This window comes from Chroicocephalus ridibundus, chromosome Z (assembly GCF_963924245.1).
Source record: "Chroicocephalus ridibundus chromosome Z, bChrRid1.1, whole genome shotgun sequence".
NCBI classification, from domain to species: Eukaryota; Metazoa; Chordata; class Aves; order Charadriiformes; family Laridae; genus Chroicocephalus; species Chroicocephalus ridibundus.
In genome coordinates, this window is record NC_086316.1 from 41,748,203 (window position 1) to 41,764,881 (window position 16,679).

The window sequence follows — 16,679 nt, forward strand, 5'->3', positions numbered from 1 at the left end:
ATTTATTTTAAAACAAACAAACAAATCTCCAGTGTCTGTCAATGAGTAGTTGTGTTGGTAGCAGCTGTATAACAGCTAGTGACAAGGCTTGCTTCTGTATTTACGCCTATCATCAAACTACACACTTGCCAATGTGTAACTTCACTGGTTCTGCTTACACGAAGGATACACAATTCATCAATAAACATGAAGTAAAACAGATCAATGAAACACTACGGTTGTGCAGTTGCTGACACATTTGACATGAGGCCATAGAGAGGAGCTTCTATGTTGGTGAACAGCATGTAGTGCCCAAATATAAAAGGCTTTTAGGTCCTACTGGGAAAGCACAAAAAGAAGGGAAGACCTCGAAATGAACGAAATGGCAACAGTTTTCCAAAAACATTTAAAAGTTGATTATATAGAAGATGGAGATAATTTTGTCCTTCACTTCCACTTGGTGAAAGAAAAGAAGAAATCTACATTGTTTGAAATAAACAGTATTTGAACATGCATTAGGAAGCAATTTTTAACTGTTAACGCTAAACCAACTTAGCTAGGTACCGTGGAAACTTTTTTATTGGAGGTTTCTAAGAACATGTTAGTAAAAACCTGCTGAACATGTCTGTGTATACTGCCTGTATTTCAGGGTAGGAGAATGGTCTCCATAATCTCTTGGAATCTGTCCCTGTACTTCCATGATTTGGTCAGTATAGGGCTAATTTGAGCTAGGATTAGTAAACTTGTTTTTCTTGGTCAAAGACTGTGGGGAGACAAGCAGTGGAGATGTTAGGCAGCCACTCAAGATAAAAGACAATGGGAAATTCCCAAGACACCAATCAGAACAGCCCAGATTATTAATCATTAGAAAAACACGAATCTTTTTTTGGTCTATTGTCTTTATCTATGAGCCTTGAGCTCAGCATCTAGTACCTAAAGTACAAAATCTTGTTTACATAGCATTATTAGTAATTTCTAAAGAGAAATTGGATTTATATAGTTCGTTATGCATTTTCCTTTGTTTTTTATAGCTTCATGCAGCTTGGCAGTTGGACACCATGCTCCTGTATGTGCTTGTCTTCAGCCACAGAAAATAAATCTGTTCTGGCTTCAAACAGTGAACTTTGTTCAGGAAATGGCCTTTTTTTTCCCCCTGAATAGAGGCTCTAGTAAACTGCTTAGAGACATTTTATATCAAACTAGATCCCATGGTTTTTGAAAGCTTTCTATAACAAAGAGAAAAACAATTGCATTATACAGAAGATGAATAACCTAGTCAATTTAATTTGACTTTTCTTTTTTCTTCAGAAGGAAATAAGGAAATGCAGTGGATTTAATCAGATGATTTGGATGCATATTCTTTGAAGGGAGAAAATGGTGGAAAACAGAAGCGAGACAACATGCAAAAGCAAAGACTATGCTGTCATCTTGTTACCTTAAAACTTGCAGCTCTTCTTCAGAGTTCTGCACCTCATCTCTGAGTCGGCGCCAGCGAAGTAAAGCTTTCAGTTCCTGCTGCCCTTTTACTTCATCATGCGACAGCTGCTCAGCATACAAAAAACACAGATCACCGATTACTGTTTCCTAATAGACAATAGTATTTTCAGAAAAAAAAATCAGAAAGAGAAACTTGTTTTGTTTCCCTTTAATGTCCAGAAGATGCAGAAAACAGTACCCATATCCATGATTTAAAAAAGCAAACCCAAACCAAAGAATAACAGTTGCTGCTATGAGAGTTAATAGCAGCACTAACGAAAACAGAAGCCTCCCTGTGCGCACCAAATCAATACTCAGTTAAATATTTCTGCCTGAGGAGAGAGATGGGCATGCTGTTTTCCCTTTCATGACTGGCAATAAGTGAACAGATACCTGGCATATCAGTTTTGGTTGCATCTTTACTCCTCCCAACTTGAAAGCAAAGAGCTGCTTTGTATCCTGACTTCACTCCTCTTTCCTATTACTTCTGCCGCACTCGGGAAAGCTCCCTGTTGTATTTTCCCCCATTTACATAACATTAACAGAGATGCATGCTGATGAAATAAATGCCCAGTTGTCAGCTTACAAATAACAACTAATACATGCTTCTCTATTATGGGAAAATATAAGAGATGGGAGAAAGCAGAAGCAGCCATTATTATGCTGCATTACACCAATATTTCAGTCACAACTGAAATTATTGCCAGGCACTTCGGAATATACTCATAATCCTACAACTGTAGGATCGCACAACACCAAAACTATTCAATAATTCTAAAAAGCGGGGCAGGGGTGGGAGGGGGAAGCAATTTTCTGACCTTATTAATTAACAACGGCTTTGTTAATTGTTGCCTACTCCTCTCCATTCAGCTACACGGAAAGGTGTCTACTACAATGAAAATGCTTTCAAGGGACTCACGGAAGTGTAGAATTAATGTGATCAGCTCACAGCAAAGGAGTGATGCTCAATGTAAGGGCAGAAATGAGTTTTAGGATCAGAAGGTAAGTGACAAGGAATTCTGGGTTTTTTCAGTGCTATAAATATGCCTGATAATTAATAAAATAGAGGCTCAGAAGAGTGTTACAGTGTCAGTTCCCAGTCCCACCTGCTCTTCCACAGATGGAGCTCTGCAGACTTAAGGGGCAGAATCAGGCCCTGATACAAGCACAGCAAGAAACCACTATCACACAAAATGCTTGAAGTAGCATAGGTACAACAACAGTAAGAATTGGATTGGAAAACCACTTTACTAGCTGACATGCAATTTATGAGCTTCTCACGTTAAGGCAGACAGTGATTTCTAAGCCTCTGACATGAGGATAACTCTGCTGGGCTGTATAAGAGAAAAAAAAGTGGAAGAGCTGGTGCCCTATTTCATCAGCTTCGATTTTGTTTTGAGGCACGTTTCTTGGCTATCCACTGGACAAAACCAGACCATTTTCGTTAGGTACCAGGAATATCACTATATTCAGTAAGACTCTGGTGACTGTTGCAGTTTCAGGAACACAATACAAGTGGAAATAATGCAGAGCAACTGTTTGATAGCTGAATTTTAATAACTGAGTAGTACATTTGTGGGAAGGTCATCGTTGACAAACAGATGTTTCTATTCTCATTTGCACTGACCTCTACCTCTGTAAAAATTAGCGTTCATTGTGTATTGGGAAGGATTTTTTATTTTTTTTTAAGTCAAATTAGCATGCAAATTACAATATTATTTTAAAAGGCTTATCTTCATAAGACAGGAGCTTTAATTTATATCTAATTCACAGCAGGGTATATAATTTTGATTTCCACATAATACAATTGAGAAGTGATGTATCATCACCTTACCTGTTGTGCCCTAGCCCAAAATATATCTTCTAAAAATGTGGCAAAACCTTCACTTAACCACTCTTCAGTCCAATCACGAGCACCAATGGCCAGTCCAAACCAAGCATGAGCAATTTCATGGCACAGACGTGTTCCACAGAGATGGCTCCCTCCTGGTAGTACACTCTGTGACAGGAAGATGATGTGTGGGCTGCACAATAGGAGTGAGTGACAAAATACGTTATTGACCTGTTATAACATGCACTGCATGGCCACAATAATATATAGGCTTTATTAACCTTGTCAGACTCTTATTACTATATACATGCTAGGTCATGACTGGTAGTTTATAGCTCAGCCATTTTTAAGAATTAGGTGGTACTTTATTGTTGGTTGGAAGAGAATCAAACTAAAATTGTGCCAAGCAGTTGTTTTGTATTCAACCATCAAGCAGCTATTACACGTAAGAAGTAACTTAAACGAAGGTTTTATATTTTTCAAATTACAAGACTGATTTATTTCAATAGAAGCATTTATATATAAGCCAGAATAATAAAAGATGAGCAGGTGTGAATATAGGCAGCAAGTATTTATCCATTAAATGATCAAAGCTGGAAATAAATAAAGCAGAAACATTGCATAAAGAAAACAAATCACTATCCAAAAGCAACAAGACCCATGTATAGTAAAGCACGTGTGCTTGTTAAAACTTAAAACAAGCTAAAAAGATACCATTTCATGATAAGAGTTGATCATTTCTGCAAATGCAGAGGAAAGAGAACAACCATAAGCACAGAAGTGGGAAGGAGACTTGATATTCACTAAATAACTGCTTTTCACAACAGGGGAGAACAACCCAATCTGTGTCTACTCTGCTTTGGACTCAAGTACTGTAAGAAGGAATTGGAGGAAAAAACTGCTATAAATTATTGGTCTGCTATTGAAAACACGCTGAATTGCAAGCTACTGCAGTTCCCAACTCAGGTCCTGCTGTAAGGCAATTTCTGCTATGCTTATAGACATCACAGACGTTAATGTCTCAAAAGTTAATTTTTGAAATTAAGTAAATCTAGGAAAGTAGCAGGATTAAGCCCTCTGACTAACATGGGATTAACAGGGTATCATGCCACAGATGGGAGTAGCAAGGGCACAACCCAAGACCACCGTCTGCGGAGTACTCCTGCGCTAACCCTCAGCATCCATAATATGCATTTCAACTGTTTTCTCAACTCCAGCCAGTTAGGAAGGAAATAAAGCACAATGGTAATACCTTCAAGAACACAGGTCTTTAAAACTAAGTCTGGCCTTTCAGGCATGGGACAGGAGCGCATGGCCTTAAGACATTTCCAGGAGTCAAATATTATTCGTCAGCATTCCAAAGAGCTTCCCCACCCGCCCTACCCTTCCGTTGGAAATGTTAAAACACCCACAGTTTTCTCGCAACCAGTTGAATGTCTGGAACTGAGACCATAAAATGAGATACACATTTAAACAGAAAAACATACTCAATAACCATCTCCTTATAAAAAAGTAATAGTTATCCAGCAAAGCAAGTTAATACATTTCAATCAGTTGGCATTGTAAGAAACAATATAAGAAATTAAAGCACTAATAGAGGAATCAAGTCACATAGAATATAGCAAGAAAAAACAGCAGCTCTCCAAATCTTTGGCAAAAGCAATTCTGATTAAGAGAAGTGATGGGAGGGAGAGATGGGGGGAAAAGTGCAAGCACAGAAGCTGCAGAACATGATGAACCTTTTATTATAAAGCCCCTGATGAGAAGAATAACTGCAGCTTCAAGGGGTATTACTTTGGTCAGTTGTAAGTAAATGACCCCTAACTGTGGCATGTGTACAGTGCTACAAAGAAAAACTGCAGAAACGGACCAAGTAAATAACATTCCAGACATACTGCTGGCAGCATTTCAGCCATTTGGTTAAGCAAAACAAAAGTAACTTTATGCCTTATAAACAGGCTAACAGAATGGTTTGCATTTTAAGTCTACTGTAGGTAAATACACATAAAATTAAAGATTTTATTTCCTCCTTTTTCCAATCACTTAAATAATAGAAATGCCACATTTGGATAATCTGCTCCTTTATAGAAGGATTACAAATCACTTCACTTAGGAAAATGTGTATGAGTTAAGTTTTGGCCAAAGAATAAGAAATACAACTTCCTACAAGGTCAAAAATAAGACTATGTGCTACAGCAGAATTTAATTTTAGAATCTGAGTACAGCCAGCAACTTCCTTTCCTCAGAACACCTTAAATGATTCCTTTTATTTTGTTTACCCTTAACAAGCAGCTATAGCTCCAATTCAGAGCCTCATAGAGCAACAGATATCACTACAGAACAGTGCAAAGTTCCCATTTATCTTAAGAGTAATTTTATTAAAGACTGAACATTTTTCTGTAATATGTCCAGCAACTATTGGTTTGGGCAGAAGTTTGATTCTAAGTATTAGTTTAAAATACAGATTCTCTATTTCCAGCACGTGTTTGAATTCCAGAAACTCTGCTACGCCCCTACTGATACCAACCAAATCTACATTTTTTTTACATCATCTAGGATATGTGATGTTACTAATTGCACATTGTTACTATCATTGTTGTTCCTAAAACACTCAATAATTCAAGAAAGTGTCTATGTGAAAAACAAGATAACCAGAATGATGATTAATTTGCAATAGCCAAAACCTTTTCTTCTTTTTTTACCAGAATAGGAATTCAGCCCTCCCACCATCCACTTGACTTACTAGGAACAAATTGTAAGGCTTGATGTCCATTGCTTTTATTGGAATTGAAAAGGAAAGAAATCCATTCATACACAAGGAACAGACAAAGGTGATTCACCTCAGCAATTACACCAAGATCTGACGAGATATGTGCAGCTTATAAATGCCTCTAGCTGATGTCTTTTCAAGTCTGGCCCAAGTTTCTAAAGCAGGCCAGGACAGGCTAGCTGGATGTGGTAAGGAAGACGGGAAACCTCTCCCAGCTAACAAAAAAATAAAACCCCACCAGTCCTTCCCAGGAAGCTGGACAAGTTCCCAATGGCTCTTACAGAAAAAGAAGTTAATGACTTGTTTTCAACAAGCATACACTTGGTTACACTTTTAAAGCAAAAGGTTATTGTTCTGACCATAATCACACCCTCATAACTTAGATCTTTGTATCATTTCACTGAAAGAAGGAGCAAGTTCCCTCTCCCAGTTAAACTGCAGTTAAGGGAAATCTCAACGCTGTAACTATGGTATGAACGAATATGAAGGAAAAACCGAGCCCCAAAGGGAAATAAATTTTTGGTGTGAAAGGCCAAAGGGTCCTGATGGGCCAGTCATCCAAATCTACCCACGCAGATGTTCTTAATAAATGGTCTCTTTAACAAATTAAAGGTTTCCAATGAGTCCTAGAACTCGGAACAGCAATCTGACCTGTTGAAAGGCCAAATCTCTGAAAGCAATTTCGCAAAACTTTTTCCTCAGACTTAGATGCAGGTGCTGCTTTGCACACAGGCTGCATCAGTGTGCTATCTTTGGCTGCTCACACATAATCAGACAAGACACATAGCACAAACTCCAGCCAAATGTATGTGCGAGAACTTCAGTACACATTCAAGCTAGGAACATGAAGCTCATTTCTAACAGATTTGTTCCATTCCTTTTGAAGTAGAAGTCTTTCCCTCTTAACACACAGGGATTTGCAGATACATTTTCTTATGTACTTATTGAAATAATAGAGCCAAGACCATATCAGCCGGAAAACTATACTTCTGGAGTCAAAACTAACACCCAAAATCACTATTACAGATGGAAGCTATATAATTAAAAAATACTTTTCATTTTTTGATAGTACTCCACATATTGCTTCTCTTTTCCTATCTAGAAAAAGGTACTCAGGTAGTAAGTGGGTTAGACAGTTACTGTACTTCTAGAAAATCCCTTCTTAAACTTGTAGAAGGGAGCAGGAAAAATCTCCCTAAAAATATTTTCATAGGAACACATTAAACTTAAGATATAAATTTCGAGATTAGTGAAATTTGAGAAAGTTAGACAATTAAATGACTTCTATTTCCATAAAGTTTGTGCAATCTCTCATCAGTTGCCTTCAACCTGTGATCATTCCAGTGATACAAAGAACAGTGTTAGTATATTGTCTGCGTTACCTACATCAGACTTTGCATGTTAGCTTGATTTATCTTTGAGGACACTTGTGCCATTGGAATGCAGACACAAGAACAGGCAACATTCAATTATTTACCTCTATAATCTCCAGCATTCTGGTATATGTTACAGTCCAGTACTCAGAGAACTACAGAGAAAAACTACCTTTTTAATCTCCTAGGTTCATAGTGTACTAGAAACTCAAATATACATGCAGATGCAGTTGTAGAGGGATGGATCTGGTAGTTAGAATACTCTAAGCATTGTTCCAGAAAAAATGGAAACTTGGTAAAGAATTTTTCCCATCCTGCCATCATAGTGGGAAACCGTCAAGTAACTGGAAGTTACATCTGAAAGTCATTCTAGAGCAGATGACTAACCTTTTACTCCATAAATCACGCAATAATACAGCAGGGTAGGCAACAGGGAAAGAAGACCAACCCCTGTGTGTTGGAAGGAGGATGGTATCAGCCAACTCTGAATACAGCAACTCAATATCGAAACTTCAAATTGCAGTCAAGCACCTAGTTAATACTCTGAACACCTGAGCAGCAGCTGCTCCATGAACTGGCCAGCAATCACTTCGGTCTGGCTTATTTTGCTGTACCAAACCAGGTTAATCAGGATGTGTATAAGGGTGAAACCCTCTCAGAAGAAACTCTCTTTAGTAACGTTCAACAGCAAAACCAATACTTGTCATAAAACTGAAGAAATTATACAGTGAAAGAAAAAGATAACATAGATCAGGGTTTTACAAAAAATCATGAAGCAACTTACCTGTGGCTGATATCCTGATGCAGTCATATCGTGGTAATAAAATCCCACCTGCTTCAAACGTTCTGACTTGGGATGTAAACCAAGTAGGAAAGAAAGGACATTGTATTTTACATGCAGACTTCAGTCTGATGTCTGGGATGCAAGTGAGCTAACCCAACTTTGTAATAAGCTCATCAGGAACCAGAGATGACAATATCAATGAGCAGTCAATGCAAGTAACATCTGTGGAGCTGAGGAGTTATTCATCAGTTGACCTCTGATGCCCCCAGGATGACAAACAGCAGCTCTACCTTGCTTCTTTTCATCTTACACATTCTGTATCACAAAGAGGAACTTGCAGGGCATGAATGTTTTTTGGAGCTCTACAGATTGTTTCCTAATATCTATGTAAGCTCAATAATATCTATTCATTTAGGAACTTCTATACTCCCAGGATTTGTGGCAGGCACCAAATTGTCTGCTGTTGTACAGAAAAAGAAAAAAAAACCCAAACCCAAACATAGAAAATTACAGGGCAAAAAGAAGGAATTACAGATTCAAAACCTTAGCTCCCATTGAGATTTTTCATCTAGATTTGTTTGAAACCTCACACCCAAAAACCCACAAAGTAATGGAATTCTCTTATAAAAATCAATTACACAATGCCTCCTAGTAACACATGACTACAATACTCAAGAATCTTCCAGTCAGCTCTCAGAGAAACATCCTGAGGACGAAAGCATTTCATACTGTATATCACACAATGAATTTTTCATATTTAACTGATTTAGAAGTAAATGCTAGTAAAGTGGCTTCAATAAATGCAAGCACCTGTTTCATGCCTAAAAAAATCCCTCTCTGTATTTTATGGAGCTCAATTTTTAACCTTCGCACTTCACATGTAATTCCTCCTCAAAAAGTACTGACGTTGCTGACATTAAAAATAATTTGTGAATCAGTGAGAACAATTTCCATATCCCTTACTAAGTATCCATAGTACAAAATTGCATCATTTCATGGCAGATGTTTCCAAACAAGTCTTAGAAGCTACACAACTCAATTAGCTTATTTATTTTTTTTCTTAAAAAACAGATAGATTGGAAGTCAATCTAGAGTACTGCAGTGAAAGAGCAATGAAATTGAGATCAAGAAAGTAAAAACTTTTCTTGTTCAGATTGTTCTGTGAATAGCATTTCACAATATGGAATTTTTCAGATAACTATCTTTTTTGGTTTGAAGTAAGACAGCTGATGCAAAGATCACGCTACCAATAAAACATCTCTACTCTTGCTGACATAGGCAGCATCACAAAAGAGCTTCAGAGACTGAAGGGAAAATTTTGTTCATGTGTAACGAGCCATAGGAAATACCATGTTCCCACTAATTTCAGTAAGAACTTCAAATACAAATATAAATTCAATATTTGGTTTACATTCTGGATTTGCGAAATTCCAAATTTCCTATGAAAATTTTACCACATTTCTCTGAATGCTGCCAAATATTAGAAAATGTCCAAATGAAGAAGAGAAAAAAAGTTATGTTATTCACCATTTGAAAATGGTTAATAACAAATAATAGTTTGTAAAGTCTACATTAGAACCATGCATTTGTATTTATCCTCTCTCATTTAAAACTGATTTATAAGATTGGGACCACAAAAATAACCTTTATCACTTGCTAAAATAAAAAAAATGTGAATAGAAAATAGCAATGGCCAGACATTGATCATTGTAATGAATTATTTTAATTGATCATATTATTTTAACCAGAAAAGGGTAATGGAAACAGATCCAGATACAGGTACGCTCACCTCTTATTTTATAAATAAAAATGGTTTTGGTAATAGTAAGTTTTTTTAATGTTTCTTTCTCACATACCAAAGGGAAAGGGAAAACTAAAAGAAAATAATCTATTGCTTTATACTAGAAATGCACATAGCACTTGTTCCAAAGCCTTTTCAAACTGCTCTTTTTATTCTTGCTAAAATGATTAATATGATAAACAGTCTCTAACAACATTCCTCAGTTCCAGTCTAAATGATGACATTTGTCACTGATGGATGATATTATTTGACCATGGATGGATTTCATTCCTTGTAGCTTTTCATCATTGTTACTACTAGAAGACCTGAATTTCCTTTTACTAGATCATGAAGTTTCTGGCAGATATTAACACAGCTGAAAGCCAAAGTGCAAATAATCAACTACGATAAACAATCAGACAGAAGGAGCAAAATGTATCTGCTTCTCCATATTCAGGGAAAATTCACTCAAGTTAAGGGCCTATACATTAGTAGTCTCAAAATGTGACATGGACAAGAGAAAATAAAATAAAGTATGGGTCATTTTCTTCTTCATTTCATATATAGAAGAAAGCTTTTATCCACATTTACCGGAACAAAACAACAAGCAACAACAACAAAGCCAAACCAACCAACAAAAAAAAAAGGAAATGAGATTGCTTATTCTTTACATTTTTCAGGATTCTTTTCACAATGTAAAGCTCGTGGAGTCCCTGTTCTAAAAGCAGCATGGAAATGAAATCTGCTTGAAGGCAAAAGCGGTTCTTATTAAATCTCTACAGTTAGAGTAACATCACAAAAAAACCCCTAACTTAAGGAATGCTTATGTTTTTTAAGGATTCCTATCACAAATACTTCACCTGCAGACCGAGAAAACTCCAGATATATCCCTGATTCATTCAGGAAATCCCAAATATTGCTGGAGGAGAGAGCGTTACAAATCCCTGATATTTATAAGAAATAAATAAATAAAAAGGTAAAGCTCAGATTTTTTTTTCTAAAATGAACAGAACTTCTCATATCATAAGAGGCACAGATCCAGTTCTTTTAAATTTTCAGCTCATATCAAATACAATCCTGCTTCTGTGCCAACTACAAATGTGGGAGCAAACAATGACGTTAAGATAATTATCCAATTTGCAAGTGATGTAAATTTTGCCCATTCACAGTATCACCCACAATTCTCGCTTTTACGAACTGGTACCTAGAAATCCATTTTCTGAAGCCTTTCATTTCACTTCAAAGAATGGGTGCAAATCCAACACTGTCAAGTCTATTTTGATTTTCAACATCGCTACTAAAATGTATTATTTCTACTATGCCTTTATCCTCTGTGTATACAAATGCTACAACACTCTGCACACCTGTCTTAAAAATGGTTCAGGCAATAGAAATTTAACTAACTCGTCCTACTATCATCCATTACCTGTTTTTCTTATTTTTGCCACCTTTAAACAGCACATAAACTGATAGAAAATGCATGCTTTCATTTTACTGAATGAGGATCCAATGCTTCTTGTTACATTGATTAACAACGTACACATTGTTAGCAAAAAAAGAGAGAACAACATAGAAGAATACGTAATGGCTTCAAAATTATTTTCTTAGTTTATTCTGCGCAGCAGCTATACAAGCTTTCTTTTTCGCATGCGTCCGTCAATAAGATATCTGTTGTGCTTTTGCACAAAGAACAAAGATGCCTTTATCAATTCTCAAAAGTCTGTAGGACAAACCATTCATGCTGTCAAGCCCCCTAAAATCCTTTCAGCAAATAATGAAATCCATCAGTGACAAATGTCAACATACTAATTTGTTAAATAGAGAACAAAAGCAACATTCAGGAGAGGTGCCTCATTTCATGTTGTATCAGCCCTCCAATTTGTAACAACTTTATGGCAGCCCACAGATCCTGCAATATTAAAACAGAACAGCATTATAATGACTAAAGCTAGAACAATCTACTCTCCTTACAATAAATGCTTAATAGTTCAACAAAACTGTAAACAAAATCATTTGGGAACATCAAACTCTTTGCAATGCATTCATTTTCCTCCTTTTTGGAAGATTATTTCCAAGTAAAATCTTACACACAAACACAGATTCTCTTTCAAACAGAGTCACATTTATTGTGCTGGTGGAAAAATAAGATTAAATTACATCATATCCAGTGATAGAAGAGCTTCAGTGTGCCTGAGAATTACTTTATCCATTACACAGGACATCCAGCTATTATTGTTGAATCATATAGCAAAGGGACAGTTTAACTGGAAGCAGCTAGTGTACATATGAATTGCTTGATTCATCACACAAATACATCCAGCTATTATTCTTGAATCACATAGCAAGGGACAGTTAAGCTGGAAACAGCTAGCATAACTAAGAACTGTGTTAATATCCTATAATATTAAGTATCAGCTACTCCTGAACTTTCGTTACGTTGTATCTTCTATTAGTTTACCTTTTCATACATCTCCAAATTTGCTTCAGTCCACCATAATGACTAAATGAGTATTTTTCCTGTTGTCTGGCACGCTGCCACCGAATACATTTACCTATTCTTGTTAAAGATGCTAAAAAGAAGCAAACATCATTATATTCTAGAAACATCTATTGCATCCAACATTTCTTCTGGAGATTTCCAACATTGGCCTGATACCTTGTATGTGAATTCATCAAATAAACCTTGAAAACAGAAAGGAACGCTTGAAGTTGTTAAATTGAGAATGCCAAATTCTGTATTTGGCAAAATGCTAAGGCTAATACAGATTATATTAGTAAGTATTTTTGCAAATCCAAAAGAAGAGAGTGAGGTGGTTTCCTGCCTTGCGAGACCACACTAAATAAACTACAATGGATCAAAAGATACCCCTTTTGACATGGTTTTGTTTTGTTTTTTAAATCACCAAGGAGTTTAAATTTTAAAAAGTAGAAAAATATGATTGCACTCCACGTACTCTCCTAACAACAGTTCTGCCAATACACTAAAACTTGTCTCTTTTTGTGAGACAACACATTCGTATTTGCATGTGCATATTGACCACTCACAGGAAGTAAACATATTCCAAAATTTCTACGAAGACCAAACAGAATCAGGTTTCCAGTTAAAAAACAGTTTAGTTTTTAAAAAAAACCAGCCAGTTCGATAACAGGTCATTCCTGTTGGATACCTCCTTGCAGACTCAGTTGCATCTGTGTCTCATCAAATGGTTAAAATTTCCTTCTATGTATTCTGTATCATCAGGATTGATCAAATTATGGGTTTTTTTAAACCTCAAATGGTATTTGGCATTCATATCAATTTAGATTTATGAACCCAATGAGCAAAAAGTTGTGTAAATTGCATAATTTTTCAGAAAGCACAGACTGAAGTTTCCAAATAGTTAAATTTTACAGACAAATCCAGTCACCCTGCTGTAAATCTAGTTAATCTCCACAGTGTAATTGCATTTTTAGTTTTAGCAGAATTTAATGTCAAATGGGAGAACACTCACTGAGACTTGCTTCAACTATGCGACAGTGTGTCTCTGACGTACTGCATGTACTTGCTTGCCTGCAACTTAAACTTTAGGATAGCAGTTTCACGCTGGTTTTAGAGTAGGAAACACTTTAAAAGACAAATTCCATACTGAGGTCATATTCTGGAACCAAACTTCTATGTCTGCCATACTGTCCTCACCACCTGTTACCAAAGACACAGGTAGAAACAAGAAGCTGTTACCCTCTCCATGGCCTGACACTAGAAGAGATGGCACAGTGAATGCCACTGTGTTTCTGCTGGGCTCAGCTCCAAGTTCTGGTGAGAAAAGCTCTTCTGTGACAGCAATACGTACCCTTAGCCCTGCCAATAGCTATCACTCTATAGCTATACCTTCAACAGGTTTAAATTTCGTTAAAAGAGAATTCACCACAAATATTACAGTTATACTAACATATGCAAATGGGATGTAGCTGTTTCTTCATAGAAAGCACCGAAAATGCTCTGTGACCACAGTATATTATTTTTTTCTGGGAACCTAAAGAATTTGCATTTATACATATGCACTGCTCTATTAACAGTAGTCAACTGGCCAAGCAAAACCAGAAATTAAGCTTCAAGAGACAAATAACATTCCTAATCTTTCACTACCAGACAGCACAATAACACCAGGATCTGTTCGAAATCAGATGCCTGTTTCTCAGATATTGTAAGAAAAAAGTAAACAGCAGTAAGTAGAGACTGGTTTATACTAACCATAATGAGCGAATGCTTTGAACTTACAAGGATGTTCCCAGCATGGCATCTGTAAATCTGTGTGTTCCAAGACATAACTTGCACATACTGCTTTTACATATATACCATTTAATATTAATATGTAATGTTTAGCATTATAAATCACACATCACACAAAATCAAAATCAGAAAAGCAGCACTGGACCTCATGATTTTACCTTATTATGCTGCTGAAGGCAGCGGGGAAGACAAAAATTTCCCCAAACAGCTCATAATCATGTTCTACAGTTACTTAGAAATAACTGTATTCTCTCCAAACTAAGAATCTTGTCTCTGAGACACTACTTTTTTGTCTGTAGCACTGCACTGTAAGTACAATACAACAGTGCTTCAGCTAGCACTGAGAAGTGCAAAAAATTTTGTGTGTGGAGACAGGAACCTTTGAAATATAAGACATACGTGTAAGATATACAAGATAGTAGGAAAATCATTTCAATCACTGACGAGCAGGTCTCCTTCCTCACTTCATGACGCTAAGGTCTAATTTCAGCCTCTGAAAAATTTGCTCGGTGACCAAGCCATATGCACCTTTCTTTTGGTGGTCTACGAGTCATCTTCAAGAAGACTAACAAGGCTATTCAGAATTACTGCATAGCTTTAACTCAGCATCTATCACTACCAAGCTGGTGATCATATGAAAAATGTATTCCTGACAGTGAACTCCCTGGCATTTATTTGACAAAATAGCTCTGTGTACAACAAATGAGAAGGAATATTCCAGCAAATTCACTGTACTGGCTCTTTACAGTTCAAAATGCTACCTTAAGTTTCACCTTCAAACAATTTAAGCAGAAGATAACAATTTTCTAAGTCATCATAAAGATGCTTGAAATTCTAAAATTATGCTAGAATGAAAGGGAAATGAACGTTTATAAACATCAGTGCAGCATTATACCATGAAGGAGACAGATTATCAAATTAATATGACTTCACTGTTTGGTTTCAACATTTCAAACTAGACTTGGAAGTCAATATTATTATAGGCTTCTAATATCAAAGCACATAGTAACTAACCTCCTTTGTTAAGCAGAGACATAATTTATGCAGTACTGTGGAAAGAGCAGGCAGTCACCACAAACCAGATGCCTGCCACCTGGCAAGAAAACCGACTTGGCCTTTAAATGGAAAGGAATGAAACCATCTATTTCCTTCATGCTACCAGACAAAGGAAATGCAAAACCCATCCCAGAAAACAGAGGTGGTGTTTTATTCACAAACCACAAACTCCAAGCAAATTTTTCATATTCTCAAACCCACACATCTCAATTCATTTCCCCCAAATCCATCATACATCCAATTCCCTCACAGAAAAAGGAAACACACAGCACTCTTCTCTCCTCCCTGGAAGCATTCTCAGCTGTGTACTTGCCCTTCTGATCTTCCTAAAAACAAAACATTCTTACACGCGTTCCTCCACCAATTTCAACACTTTAACTCTTAGTCTGTATCACGAGATCCCTACTAACCCCAAAGCAAATCTCCAACAGCAACAACCTGGTGGGAAGCATGAATGTGTGCAGAGAAAATTCACATGACAACACTCAGACTACAAGGTACCACATATCAGCCCTTGGAAAAAAAGAAAAATAATGTTTCAAATTTCCAGTCAAAAAATAATATAGGTGCTAACTTCTATTGGACAAACTATATTTTGACGGTACTCTGAAAAATTCTGTAGTTCCACAGTTCAGCTTTTCTCAAAAAATCCCCAATTTTTCCTTAGTAAGCATGATCAGAAGAAGTCGTTGTCAGAAATTCAATCAAGGAAATGTAAAACATGGCAGCAAAATCTCTTTTTAACCCCATTAAAGGTTTATGTTTTGACGGTAGTATGGACACCCTTTGGAAAGTGTGAGGGTTTTTAATTAATATTTTTCTTCTAAAAATTAAACAATGTTGTAATTATTTGGATGGAACAGATGGAAGACGACTTCAGATGAAATTGTTTTGAGAGGGCAACTGATACAGTTTAATATATTTTAAAAGTTCTAAATAAATAGTTACTTTACTCACACATGTGAGTATGAAAATCTGCTTGTATGTTTCAAAGACTTTTCTTTCCTATGAGGAATGTTTCCAAAAAATCTTTAAATGAACTATGCCTGTTAATCCACTTTTGAAAAGAAGAATTATCATTCTTACTTTAAATATAGTGGAACAGACACAAGGGCTACACGGTTGTTCTCAGGATACAGAAGTCTGTTTTTCATTTTTTCCCTCACACATCAGTGAAAAAACACAAGGATGCATAATAATTTGTAGATGGCCAACACATCAGAGGAATCTGCTCTGTATGCAACATAAAAACATTAAAAATCTGGCAGTGGCAGAGATAGCCCAAAAGCTAGCAAACAATTTTGTCAGATGTTTGGTATAAAAGAATTATAACAACCATCCCTCATTTTGTTAGCTTTAT

At 36.4% G+C, this 16,679-nt stretch overlaps 1 protein-coding gene across 5 annotated transcripts in view; it reads right to left on the minus strand.

The window, feature by feature from the left end:
- AOPEP (aminopeptidase O (putative)) overlaps positions 1 to 16,679 on the minus strand; it is a 211,571-nt gene that overhangs the window by 124,445 nt on the left and 70,447 nt on the right. For all 5 annotated transcript variants that reach the window (XR_010069065.1, XM_063320188.1, XM_063320189.1 and 2 more), the window contains exons 6-7: positions 3,290 to 3,479; positions 1,415 to 1,521 (exon numbers count right to left, since the gene is read on the minus strand). Coding sequence is in view for 4 of the 5 variants with exons in the window: in XM_063320188.1 (XP_063176258.1) it covers positions 1,415 to 1,521; positions 3,290 to 3,479 (297 nt within the window). In the remaining variant the exon portion in view is untranslated. The remainder of the gene's footprint in view (positions 1 to 1,414; positions 1,522 to 3,289; positions 3,480 to 16,679) is intronic.